This window comes from Colobus angolensis, unplaced genomic scaffold (genome assembly GCF_000951035.1).
Source record: "Colobus angolensis palliatus isolate OR3802 unplaced genomic scaffold, Cang.pa_1.0 Scaffold73, whole genome shotgun sequence".
NCBI classification, from domain to species: domain Eukaryota; kingdom Metazoa; phylum Chordata; class Mammalia; order Primates; family Cercopithecidae; genus Colobus; species Colobus angolensis.
In genome coordinates this window covers 126323-140777 of record NW_012121043.1, presented here as the reverse complement: position 1 = coordinate 140777, position 14455 = coordinate 126323, and the positions used below count along the sequence as shown (strand labels likewise).

General features: G+C 37.4%; 1 protein-coding gene across 3 annotated transcripts in view; it reads left to right on the top strand.

Moving 5' to 3' along the window:
* The first annotated feature begins 9953 nt into the window (after window positions 1-9953).
* LOC105501587 (cytochrome P450 2C9) overlaps window positions 9954-14455 on the top strand; it is a 75799-nt gene continuing 71297 nt past the window's right edge. For 2 of the 3 annotated variants that reach the window (XM_011927573.1, XM_011927572.1), the window contains exons 1-3: window positions 9954-10216; window positions 12058-12220; window positions 12391-12540. In XM_011927573.1, the coding sequence (XP_011782963.1) occupies window positions 10049-10216; window positions 12058-12220; window positions 12391-12540 (481 nt within the window). In that variant the 5' untranslated portion in view covers window positions 9954-10048. The other variant, XM_011927575.1, reaches the window with a different exon arrangement.

The following is a 14455-nucleotide window of genomic DNA, read 5'->3' as shown; positions in this document are numbered from 1 at the left end:
AATTCCAGACCACCACAATAATGAAAATATTTCAATACTAAATACTAAAATACTAAAATATTTCAATTAAAATACTAAAGTATTTTAAAATTAAGTTATGCACACTTTTTAGATGTAATGCTATTGCACACTTAACCTACTGTATAGTGTAAACATAACTTTTATACATACTGGGAAACCAAAAAATTCACTTGTCCTGCTCTATTGAAATATTTTCATTATTGTGGTGGTCTGGAATTGAACACACAATATCTTCAAGATATGCCTGGTCATCCTCATAACCAAAAATGTAATTTTCCATCCAGTTTTGTACATTGTGGTCATTCTTCACTGTGTGTCTGTTTAATAACATATCTACCTCCCATATATCACTGAAACACTTTTTTTTTTTTTTTTGCTGTTTTATCAGCTTCCTTTCTTGGTGTGCATTATTTAATTATTTCCGACAATGATAGGGCAAAAAAATTAAAGATACAGCTATGCCTGGAGGTGACTAAGTGGTGGGAGAAGCATAATTTCTCAAGTTTTCTCTGCTAAATTTTCTGACATTGGCTCTTCCATTGGTTATTCTGAGCACGTTTTACTTCTGCAGTAATGGGGGGAGGAGAACCCTATATTTTTTCCATTCTCTTGAACACCTATGACCTTTGTCTCCTTGGAGTGAAATAACAGCTTTCTATTTGATGTGATGACTTTTTTGATGAAGGAACAGAGTTACTAGAGTATACATTCAGGGAAACTAATGCTTTTGGAGTTTGTTTTGTTTTGCTAAAATTGCTCTTGAGGCAGCCGTGGTATAAGCAATAGTGTACCACAATGCAAATCGTAAGATGTCCTTTCAAATCCAAGTTCTTCCACACCATGAGATATGTGGCACTAGATATATTTCCCTTTCCCCATTTGAAAAATAAAAAAAATTATTCTTTGCCTTCTAGTGCTTTGGAATAAGTTTAATGATAAAGTGGTGAAAATTCTCTTTAGTTGCTTTCAGAATCTCTGTCACTGTCTTTTGAAAATTAAGTTATAATGTGTCTGGATGTGGGTCTCTGAGGATGTATTGATTGGAGTTTCTTGAGCTTCCTTAATGTTTATATTCATGACTGTCATCAAATTTAGGTTGTTTGAAGCCATTGTTTCTTCCAATATTCTGTCTATTTATCTCTTTTCTTCCTTGGATTTCCATAATGCATATCTCGGTCTGCTTCATGGGGTCCTACAGATCCCTTAGGTTCTATTTAATTTTCTTTAATCTTTTTTTCAGTCTGTTCATCAGGCTTGATACTTTTCACTGACCTATCTATCTTCATGATCTCTGATTCTTCTGCTGGCTCAAATCTGCTTTTGAATCCCTCTAGTGAATTTTTAATCTCAGTTATTATACTTTTAAGCTCCAGAATTTCTTTTTGGTTTAATTTTAGATTTTTATCTCCTTATTAATATTTATATTTTGTTCATATATCTTTTGTTTAACCTTTATCATATCTTTTTTTGTGAATTCAAAATACCTGAGACAAGTGTCAGTCAATTTAGGAAGCTCATTTTGCCAAGATTAAGGACACACCCATGACACAACCTCAGGAGATCCTGATAACATGTGGTCAAAGTGGTCAGGGAACAGCTTAGTTTTATACATTTTAGGGAGACACAAGACATCAGTAAATATACATAAGATTTTAATTCATCTGGTCTGGAAAGATGGGACAACTCAAAGTGGGGAGTGGGGTTCAGGACATAGGTAGATAAAAGACAAATGATTGCATTCTTTTGGGTTTCTGATTAGCCTTTTGCTGAATACACAATTTACAGCAATAGTCACTTATTCCTTAGTCTGGGTTAGTAAAACAATAAGGCAGAGGAAGCAATCAGATAATTGTCTCACATAAACAGAGAGATGACTTTGAGTTCTGTCTGTCCCTTGCCCACAAGTAATTTTCTTGTGGGCAAATTGTGAGGGAGGTGGTAGCTTTTTAAACTCTTTGTAGCTATCTTATTTAGGAATAGAATGAGAGGCAGGTTTGTCCAACACAGTTCCCAGCTTGACTTTTCCCTTTGGCTTAGTGATTTTGGGACCCTGAGATTTATTTTCCTTTCACATTTTCTAGCATTTTTTTTTTTTTCAGTCTTTTGGAAAAAGCATTTCTCAAGAAAATGAGTCTCTGGTTTCAGGTTTTGTCTGATCTCTCATGGTTAGAACAATTTACTCCTAGATGGATAGGTCTCATATTGTTAGGAAAACTCATTTTTAGCAGGTGGTAAAGTCCCACATTTTATGAAGAGAAAATCAGGAGAGGAAGGGAGAAAAACAGCAACAAAAAGAACATGAAGGGCTGTTGAATTTTGTTGAAGGCCTTTTCTGCATTTATTGAGATAATCATGTGGTTTTTGTCTTTGGTTCTGTTTATGGGATGGATTATGTTTACTAATTTGCTTATGTTCAACCAACCTTGCATCCCAGGGATGAAACCAGCTTGATCTTGGTGGATAAGCTTTTTGATATGCTGCTGGATTCAGTTTGCCAGTATTTTATTGAGCATTTTTGCATCAACGTTCATTAGAGATATTGGCCTAAAATTCTCTTTTTTTGTTGTGTCTCTGCCAGGCTTTGGTGTCAGGATGATGCTGACCTCATAAAATGAGTTAGGGAGGATTCTCTCTTTTTCTGTTGATTGGAATAGTTTCAGAAGGAATAGTACCAGCTCCTCTGTGTACCTCTATAGTATTCTGTGATGGTAGTTTGTATTTCTGTGGGATCGGTGGTGATATCCCCTTTATCATTTTTTATTGCATCTATTTTATTCTTCTCTTTTTTCTTATTTATTCGTCTTGCCAGTGGTCTATCAATTTTGTTGATCTTTTCAAAAAACCAACTCCTGGATTCATTGATTTTCTGAATTCTTTTTTCTTTTGTGTGTGTGTGTGTGTGTGTCTCTATCTCTTTCAGTTCTGTTCTGATCTTACTTATTTCTTGCCTTCTGCTAGCTTTTGAATGCGTTTGTTCTTGCTTCTCTAGTTCTTTTAATTGTGATGTTAGGGTGTCAATTTTAGATCTTTCCTGGTTTCTCTTGTGGGCATTTAGTGCTATAAATTTCCCTTCACATACTTCTTTAAATGTGTCTCAGAGATTCTGCTATGTTGTGTTTTTATTCTCATTGGTTTCAAAGAACACCTTTATTTCTGCCTTCCTTTTGTTATTTAAGCAGTAGTGAAGCAGGAGCAGGTTGCTCAGTTTCCATGTAGTTGTGCAGTTTTGAGTAAATTTAATCCTGAATTCTAGTTTGATTGCACTGTGGTCTGAGAGACAGTTTGTTGTGATTTCTGTTCTTTTACATTTGCTGAGGAATACTTTACTTCCACCTATGTGATCATTTTTGGAATAAGTGTGATGTGGTGCTGAGAAGAATGTATATTCTGTTGATTTGGGGTGGAGAGTTCTGTAGATGACTATTAGGTCCACTTGGTGCAGAGCTGAGTTCAAATCCTGGATATTCTTGTTAACCTTCTGTCTCATTGATCTGTCTAACATTGACAGTGAGGTGTTAAAATCTCCCATTATTGAGTGGGAGTCTAAGTTTCTTTGTAGGTCTCTAAGGACTTGCTTTATGAATCTGGGTGCTCCTGTATTGGGTGCATATATATTTAGGATAGTTAGCTCTTCTTGTCGAACTGATCCCTTTACCATTATGTAATGGTCTTCTTTGTCTCTTTTAATCTTTGTTGGTTTAAAGTCTGTTTTATCCGAGACTCTGCTTTTTTTTGCTTTCCATTTGCTTTTTAGATCTTCCTCCATCCCTTTATTTTGAGCCTATGTGTGTCTTTTCGTGTGAGATGAGGCTCCTGAATACAGCACACTGATGGGTCTTGACTCTTTATCCAAAGTGCCAGTCTGTGTCTTTTAATTGAAGCATTTAGCCTATTTACATTTAAGGTTAATATTGTTATGTGTGAATTTGATCCTGCCATTACGATGTTAGCTGGTTATTTTGCCCATTAGTTGATGCAGTTTCTTCCTTGCATTGATGGTCTTTACAATTTGGCATGTTTTTACAGTGTCTGGTACTGGTTGTTCCTTTCCATGTTTAGTGCTTTCTTCAGGATCTCTTGTAAGGCAGGCCTGGTGGTGAGAAAATCTCTCAACATTTCCTTGTCTGTAAAGGATTTTATTTCTCCTCCCCTTTTGAAGCTTAGTTTGGCTGGATACGAAATTCTAGGTTGAAAATTCTTTTCTTTAGGAATGTTGAATATTGGCCCCCACTCTCTTCTGGCTTGTGGAGTTTCTGCCGAGAGATCTGCTGTTAGTCTGATGGGCTTCCCTTTGTGCATAACCCATCCTCTCTCTCTGACTGCCCTTAACATGTTTTCCTCCATTTCAACCTTGGTGAATCTGACAATTATTTGTCTTGGGGTTGGTCTTCTCGAGGAGTATTTTTGTGGTGTTCTCTGTATTTCCTGAATTTCAATGTTGGCCTGCCTTGCTAGGTTGGGAAGTTCTCCTGGATAATATCCTGAAGAGTGTTTTCCAGTTTGGTTCCTTTCTCCCTGTCACTCTCAGGTACACCAATGAAATGTAGATTTGGTCTTTTCACATAGTCCCATATTTCCTGGAGGCTTTGTTTATTTCTTTTTACTCTTTTTTCTCTAATCTTCTCTTCTTGCTTCATTTCATTAATTTGATCTTCAATCACTGATACCCTTTCTTCCACTTGACTGAATCAGCTTCTGAAGCTTGTGCATGCATCATGTAGTTCTTGTGCCATGGTTTTCAGCTCCATCAGGTCATTTAAGGTCTTCTCAACATTGTTTATTCTAGTTATCCATTTTTCTATTCTTTTTTCAAGGTTTTTAGCTTCCTTACCATGGGTTAAAACATCCTCCTTTAGCTCAAAGAAGTTTGTCATTACCAACCTTCTGAAGCATACTTCTGTCAACTTGTTAAAGTCATTCTCCATCCAGCTTTATTCCCTTGCTGGTGAGGAGCTATGATCCTTTGGAGAAGAGGTGGTCTGGTTTTTAGAATTTTCAACTTTTCTGCTCTGGTTTCTCCCAATCTTTGTGGTTTTATCTACCTTTGGTCTTTGACAATGGTGAACTACAGGTGGGGTTTTGATGTGTTTGTCCTTTTTGTAGCTATTGATGCTATTTCTTTCTGTTTGTTAGTTTTCCTTCTAACAGTCAGGTCCTTCAGCTGCACGTCTGTTGGAGTTTGCTGGAGGTCCACTCCAGAACCCGTTTGCCTGGTTATCACCAGTGGAGGCTGCAGAACAGCAAATTTTGCAGAACAGCAAATATTGCTGCCTGATTCTTCCTCTGGAAGATTCGTCTCAGAGGGGCACTGTGCTGGGAAAATCACTGCTGTCTTCAAACTGTCAGACAGGGACATTTAAATCTGCAAAGATTCTGCTGCCATTTGTTTAGCAATGCCCTGCCCCCAGAGGTGGAGTCTACAGAGGCAGGCAGGCCTCCCTGAGCTGTGGTGGGCTCCACCCAGTTCGAGCTTCCTGGCTGCTTTGTTTACTTACTCAAGCCTCAGCAATGGCGGATGCCCTTCCCCCAGCCAGGCTTCCACCTTGCAGTTTGATCTTGGACTGCTGTGCTAGCAGTGAGCAAGGTTCCATGGGCGTGGGACCTGCTGAATGAGGCACAGGATATAATCTCCTGATGTGCTTTTTGCTAAGACCATTGGAGAAGGGCAGTATTTGGGCAGCATTGCCCCAATTTTTCTGGTGCAGTCTCTCATGTCTTCCCTTGGCTAGAAAAGGGAAATCCCCCAACCCCTTGTTCTTCCTAGGTGAGGTGATGCCCCGCCCTGTTTTGGCTTGCCCTACATGGGCTGCGCCCAGTGTCCAACCAGTCCCAATGAGATGAACCAAGTACCTCAGTTGGAAACGCAAAAATCACCCATGTTCTGCATCGATCACCCTGAGAGCTGTAGATTGGAGCTCCTATTCAACCATTCTGGAATTGGGGGGCCTCTATTTTTATTTTTTTTATCTTTAGATATCAACAGTCTGATTGTAAAGTTTATATGGAGAGGCCAAAAAACCCAGAACAGCCAACGTTAAGGAGAACAAAGTCAAATGATTAACCTTACCCAATTCAACTTCAAGACTTATTTTGAAGCTATAGTAATCAATAGAGTGTGCCATTGGTGAAAAAATAGTCAAATAGATTAATGCAAATGAGTAAAGAGCCTGAAATAGATAATCAGAAATACAGTCAAGTGATCTTCGAAAAAAAAGCAAAGGCAATTCAATGGGAAAACATAGTCTTTTCCACAAAGACTAATGGAGTAACTGGAGCTTCACATACAGAAAAATGAATTTGGAAATAAGCCTTGCATCTTTAATGAGAGTTAACTTCTAAATATAAAATGCAAAACTATGAAACTCTGATAACATGAGGTAGGAGAAAATAAAGATGACCTTGATTTGGCAATGGTTTTTAAAATACTACAATGAAGGTACAATCCATGAAATAAAGAATAACTAAGCTGGCCTTTATTAAAATTTAAAATTTCTACTCCACAAAAGACACTATCAAGGGGATGAGATGACAAGACACAGATTGGGACAAATATTTTCAAAAGATATATCTGATAAATTACAGCTATCTAAAAATTTTAAAAACTCAATGATTAGAAATCAGACACCTTGTTTAAAAGAATGGGCAACTGATCTGAACAGATACCTCACCCAAGAAGACATACAGGTGGCAAATAAATATATGAAAAGTTCTCATCATTAAATATCATTAGGGACCTGCAAACTAAAACCCCAATGAGATACTATTACACACTTATACAATGGCTAAAATTCAAAACACTGAAAGAATCAAATGCTGACAAGGATGTACAGCAATGAAAACTATTAGTCAATGCTGGTGGAAATGCAAATGGTACAGACACTTCAGGAGACAGTTGGGCAGTGTCTAATAAAACTAAAATATGTTTACTATGTTTTGTGCTCCTTGGCATTTGCCAAATGAATTGAAAATATATTTCCACACAAAAATGTGCACATGGGTATTTATAGCAGTTTTATTCATCATTGTCAAAAATTAGAAATCACCAAGATGTTCTTCAATAGATAAATGAATAAACAATGTGGTAAACCTATACAATGAATGTTATTTAGTGTTAAAAAGAAATGAACTATCAAGACTTGAAAAGACATGGAGAAACTTTATACATATTAGTAAGTTAAATATTAAAATGCTACATACTGTATGATTCCAAACACATGACATTCTGGAAAAGGCAAAACTATGCTGACACTGCAAAGATTATTTGTTGCTAGGGCTCACAAGGAAGACAGGGTGAACAGGAAGAGCACAAAGGGTTTTAAGGTCAGTAAAGCTGTTTTATATGATACTACAATGGTGGATACATGTCATTATGCTTTAGTCAAATCCCATAGAATGTACAACACAAAGAATGAACCCCACATAACCTATGAGCTTTGGATGATGATGATGTGTCAATGTTGGTTCATTGATTATAACCAATGAGAGTTCTTAATTGTGAGAGAGGCTGTGTATGGGTGCAGGGAAAGAGGCATGTGGTTATTATATACTTTCCACTTAGTGTTGCTGGAAACCCCAAACTGCTGTTAAGAAATACATTTTTCTAAAGCCTCCTCTAACCACCATTCTAGTCAAGCTGAGGTTTGTATTACTCAGTAACTGTGGAGGGCTTAATGTTGATACTCCCCTGATCCTTTGGACTGAGATGTGAATTCTATGAGATGGGATATGACATGTCACTGAACTGCGAATTGAAAAACTGGGATTCTAAGTCTTATACTGAGGCATTGTGATACTGTCTCACTGAGTCAACAATTGCTCATTTCTAAACAAAGCAAATCCTGTTTAGAATAGTTGATCTCAGAGATCCCTTATGTCTTCAAATTATCTATAATTCTTTCATTCTGTACACTGAAAGGTCTAAGGAGAAGCCTCAGCTCAACAGAAGAGAGGAGGAGCAGAGCTGGGACACCTAGCTCTCAAGGAAGGAAATGATTTTTCTAAAGAGAGTAACTAAGATTATTTTACCCAAAATAAGGTGGCATATTTCTGTTAGAGTTCAGAGTTACATGAGTCAGGGATCAAGTTTTTGCTTTTCTTTGCTCTATATAAAGGGTTATCCAAGGCCTTTGACTTATCCAAGTACTAAAGGTTATAAAACCAAACTCTTCTGACCCCCAATCTAGTCAATTTGGGCTGTAATTATTAATGAAATTAATGTTTATTTTGAGAATCATTTACTAGACTGAATCATAAAATACTGAACCTTAGTACACAATCAGTAAATATCTGTGGACTCAATTGAACTGAATGTTTTGCTTGAAATGAAACCTTCAAGATGCAGGGCTTATGGGTTCTAGTCTCAGCTCTAGCAGCAGCAGACACCATGTTCTTGGCTACAGTACTGAATCTTCAAGGCTCAGCCTCCTCATTCCTAAAATGGGTCAATTTTATTGTAAGCAAAGGCAATTGAGAGATTCCCAAGGTACATGAGGTGTGAGAATTCTCTGTAGATTTTTAGAATCCCTGTTAAAAATGACCCGTAAAACATTGTGCAATTGTGTCTTAACATAACTTAATTTTTCTTTATAAGAGAACTGGAGATAACCTCCCTAGGGAATTTAGAACAAATATGATGATATCTTTAAAGAAAATGGCTTTGCGTAAGTATTGTCATTAGTGATCTAGTAAAGTGTATCTTTCTAGTTGTATTTAGGCCCTCAACTCAAAATGTCAGTTCCCATTAAGGTCTATACATTGAGGTGGTTTTATGCTATGAGTCCATTTAGTGATTTCCCTACCTCCCACCCTCTATTAGATTCGCAGCTGTTGTTCTGTCCATAATTTCCTATGCTTGCTTTGCTTTATTACATTATTTTTGAAAATGAGAGACCAAAAACAATAGAAAGCAGCCGTGTCTGGAGGTGACCGGGAGGTCAAGAAGCCTTAGTTTCTCAAGCCCTTAGCACCAAATTCTCTGAGATCAGCGGTTCCCTCAGTTACACTGAGCGTTTCACCTCCGCAGTGATGGAGAAGTGAGAACTCTTATTTTTTCTCATGAGCATCCCTGGGGCTGTTTTGCTTAGATAAATAAGGGGTTCTATTTAATGTGAATCCTGTTTTATGAACAGAATCAATGTGGTATATATTCAGAATGACTAATGTTTGGAAGTTTGTTTTGTTTTGCTAAAACATAGTTTTAGCAAACAATTTTTTTTTTTTTTCGAATTTGGGTCTTCTGTTCTGAAGGCATCTCTAGATGTAAGAGATAATTCACCATGATGGGCATCAGAAGACCTCAGCTCAAATCCCAGTCCTGCCAGCTATGAGCTGTGTGGCACCAACAGGTGTCCTGTTCTCCCAGGGTCTCCCTTTTCCCATTTGAAAAATAAAAAATAACAATTCCTGCTTTCATGTGTTTTTTCAGGGGGTTTAATGGTAAAGGTGTTTATATCTGCTAAGCTAATTTACTTGATATATGTTTGGTTATTTAAGATATACGATTTATGTTAGCTATTTCATGTTTCGGCTGCTGTATTTTTAGTGGGCTATATTAAATAGACGATTTCATTATAAAGGACAAAGTCTCCTAATCTTTGATATATCATTGACATACTTTCAAAATATACAAGGCATAGAATACATCAATTTCCCTGAAAATCATAAATTCCCAACTGGTTATTAATCTAAGAATTCAGAATTTTGAGTAATTGTTTTTGCATCAGATTATTTACTTCAGTGCTCTCAATTATGATGGTGCATTGGAACCACTTGGGTTAACTTTTTTTTTTTTTTTAATTACCAATACCTAGGCTCCAAAGTGGGCACTGGAATGAAGGAGAGCAAGACCAAAGGACATTTTATTTTTATCTTTATCAGTGGGTCAAAGTCCGTTCAGAAGGAGCATATAGTGGATCTAGGTGATTGGTAACTTTATACATCAAAAAGGCACACACTGAATTAGCATGGAGTGTTATAAAAGGCTTGGAGCGCAAGCTCATGTTGGTCTTAACAAGAAGAGAAGGCTTCAATGGATTCGCTTGTGGTCCTTGTGCTCTGTCTCTGCTGTTTGCTTCTCCTTTCACTCTGGAGACAGAGCTCTGGGAGAGGAAAACTCCCTCCTGGCCCCACTCCTCTCCCAGTGATTGGAAATATCCTACAGATAGATATTAAGGACATCAGCAAATCCTTAACCAATGTAAGTATGCTCCTTGAGTGGCTTGCAAAAGGTAAGTAAATTCACCTGTACTTTTTGAATAAAATATATCCCTAGAGGTACATTGTTACAAGAGATCATTGTAAAGTAAAATACTTTGAAAGGCTTTGGTTGCCTTTTCTCCATCACTGCAGAGGTGAAACCTCAGTGTAACTGAGTCTGTCAGGGTCAGAAATAGTGGAATGCAATCATGTATTTTGTGACTAGAGAAAGATTTAGGTCTTTGCATGTTAGATTCAAAATAACAAAGTGTCAATAGTTTGAAATGTTGTGTTCCTTCTTTATTTCATAGTCATTTGCTATAATTTTTGGCTGAAGGTAAATGGTAAGGGATGTGTTTGTTATTAGAGATTTTATTATGTAGGTCCTCTACTATATTAGCCATGTGTTTTATTCAGAATAGCTGTGAAAATTGAACTTTTCTGAAGAAATAATTTATGCCTGTTGTAAAGGAAATAGCTATGGGTTCAGGACCAGCAAAAGCAGATAAGTAGTAGATAGGAAGTTATAGATTTCCATTATTGGATCCACAAATTAATGTTTTAATTAAACTATAGCTACAATATATAAACCCCAACATGACCTTAGGGTTTAGTAATAGTAGGAAGAGGGGTAGAAGATGTATAAGTATTAGGGTTTTCTTCTCGAGTGAAAGATGGTTTAACAGTGTTAATATGATATGTGAATACCCCTCATTGTGTAATAATTAGCACATACAGAAAGTAAAGGGCTGCAATTAGTATAGTATAGTAAACCTTATAAGCATGCTGGTATGATTAGACGAAGGGAATGAGGTATAGTTATGAAGACGACTACTAGAGTGATGGTAGGGGGCAGGGTAAGGTTGGCAAGGCTAGTTAGGAGTCATCATGTGGCTATCGGGGGAGAAGTGTTTGAAGGACCCATGTTATTAGTATGGTTTGGCTGTGTACTTGTTTGTAGTTTGAGTTTACAAGGCAGAATAGTACAGATGAGGTTAGTCCTTGGGCAATTATTAGGGCAGTTGTGCCTGTAAAACTTCAGGTGGTTTGAATGAGAATAGCCGTGATAATAAGGGCCATGTGGCTTATGGAAGAGTAAGTAATGAGTGATTTTACATCAGTTTGGCACAAACAAATGGAGCTTGTTATGATTATTCCTCATAGGGATAGTATGAGGGAGGAATAAGCTATAAACTCTGTTAGGGGGTTAAGGATTAAGGTGATTCGTATAATCCCATAGCCACCTAATTTTAGGAGTACTGCTGTGGGGTCTATTGATCCAGCAATGGGGACCTCTACGTGGGCTTTTGGGAGTCCTAGGTGGAGTCCATAGAGAGATGATTTTACTGTAAAGGCTATGATGCATGCTAATCATAAAAGGCTATTAGACCAGGAAATTATTAGTTATTGAAGCTGGATATTTGTGTTAAGGTAGGCCCGAGAGTGCTGCTGATAAATTTCTCAAGCATGAGTGTTTGAGTAAGTGGAGTTTCAAATTTGGGTCTTCTGTATATTAGCTGTGGGACACTGCAAATGAATTTGTCATTCTCTTAGCTCAGTGTGTTTGTTTAAAGTAGAGTGAATAGACCTGCTGAATATGTTGATGTGAGGATTAATTGTAATCTGTGTAGCAAGTGTCTGATCATTGCCTTGCACATCATAGGCCATCTGAGTGGCAAGTATAATAATAATCATCATGTTTATATATATAATTCAGAAATATTTGAGCCTGTATGACTGAATAAAAGCATACAAATACAATGAAAATATGAATCTAAGTCAGGCTTAGTAAATGGATGAAATAGTGACTTCATTTGCTGTTACCTGTATCTCTTTTTCTAGCTCTCAAAAGTCTATGGCCCTGTGTTCACTCTGTATTTTGGCCTGGAACGCATGGTGGTGCTGCATGGATACGAAGCGGTGAAGGAAGCCCTGATTGATCTTGGAGAGGAGTTTTCTGGAAGAGGACATAATCCATTGGCTAACAGAGCTAACAGAGGATTTGGTAGGTGTGCATGTGCCTATTTCAGCATAGGTCATGGGGATGGGAAGGATGGAAAACAGACTAGCAGAGCTTTTCATGCAGAGCTTGGCCCATCCACATGGCTGCCCAGTGTCAGCTTCCTCTTTCTTGCCTGGGATCTCCCTCCTAGTTTCTGTTTGTCTTCCTGTTAGGAATCGTTTTCAGCAATGGAAAGAGATGGAAGGAGATCCGGCGTTTCTCCCTCATGACACTGCGGAATTTTGGGATGGGGAAGAGGAGCATTGAGGATCGTGTTCAAGAGGAAGCCCGCTGCCTTGTGGAGGAGTTGAGAAAAACCAACGGTGGGTGAACCTACTCTGTATCACTGACCTTACTGGACTACTATTTTCTCTACTGACATTCTTGGAAACATTTCAAGGGTGGCCATATCTTTCGTTATGAGTCCTGGTTGTTAGCTCATGTGAAGTGGGGGTTTGAGGCTGAGAGCCAAGGGAATTTGCACGTATTTGTGCTGTGTGTGTACAGGCATGATTGTGCACACACTGTGGGTATAAAAGGTTCATTTAATCCTATGTTCTCCTGAACTTTGCTTCTTTGTTTTCAAATAAGAAATCATGAATAATATAGGTTTTGAGTTCATTTTTTGAAAGAGTTAAAGAGCAGTGTTTTTCCCATTACCTATTCCAGAACAAGTCACCAGAGAATACTTCACAAGTGGACATGGTGGGAATGACCCTATCACACCCCTAGGTAGCATGAACCAAATGGCATGTGCTTTTATTTAATTGGACTGTGTTTATGTGGTCAGCCTCACTGACTTGTCTGGGGTTTCTTTTAGGCCCATGCTTGCTGTTCTGGCCAGTAATGACATTCTACAGTTTGTATTGCTTAGGCATATCTTATTGCAGTTCTCATCAATTTTTATTTCTCTGTAAACAGAGCATTATTTAAAAAATAGTGTTACTTCTTGTTACTCTATGGATTTATGTGTTTTGAGTAACCATACGCTGTAGCATAATTCTGTGAAATACACAAATATCAATTTATAAAATGATTTATTTACCTAGATTTTAATTATTAGTAATAACTCTGGAATCTGTATTCCTTAAGTACAATTTGGCTCCATTTCAGTTTTGCTTATCTTTTCCCAACCATATTTATAAAATTTTGGCTTCAAAATGTATGGTAATTATTATTTTCCACTGCCAACTCTGCTCACCTATGAAGCTCTACAATGAATCGGTTTATCAGCTTGGATACCACATTACCTTGTTTTAAAATTCTGTTTTCCATATGAAATGAAAGACTGAAAATCAGATTTGTCTGTGAATGATACACACACATTCAACAGACTTCCAGCTGTTCAATGCCTTGCTATTCATTCAGAGTACTTTTGATTAAAGTCACTGTTTAGGGCGTATGGGTGTGAATTTGGAAGCTGTTTAAATATAAAGCTTAATATTTCAATATAATAAGAGTTATGCATAACAAACTCATAGCCAATATCATATCGAATGGGCAAAATCTGGAAGAATTCCCTTTGAAAACCAGAGCAAGACAAAGATGCCCTCTCTCACCACTCCTATTCAACATAGTATTGGAAGTTCTGGCCAGGGAAATCAGGTAAGAGAAAGAAATAAACAGTATTGAAATAGGATGAGAGGAAGTCAAATTGTCTCTGTTTACAGATGACATGATTGTATATTTAGTAAACCTCATCGTCTCAGCTCCAAAACTGTTTAAGCTGATAAGCAACTTTAGTGAAGTCTCAGGAAACAAGTTCTATGTGCAAAAATGACAAGCATTCCTATACACCAATAACAGATAAGCAGAGAGCCAAATCATGAGTTAACTCCCATTCACAATTGCTACAAAGAGAATAAAATGCCCTGAAACACAACTTAAAAGGGATGTGAAAGACCTCTTCAAGGAGAACTACAAACCACTGCTCAGGGAATTAAGAGATGATACAATCAAATGGAAAAACATTCCATGCTCATGAATAGTGAGAATAAATATTGTGAAAATGGCCATACTGCCAAAAGTAGTTTATAGATTTAATGCTATCCCCATCAAGCTGCTATTGACTTTCTTCACAGAACTAGAAAAAACTACTTTAAATTTCATGTGGAACCAAAAAAGAGCTTGTAAAGGCAAGACAATTCTAAGCAAAAGGAACAAAGCTGGAGGCATCACACTAACTGACTTCAAACTATACTACAAGGCTACAGTAACCAAAACAGCATGGTACTGATA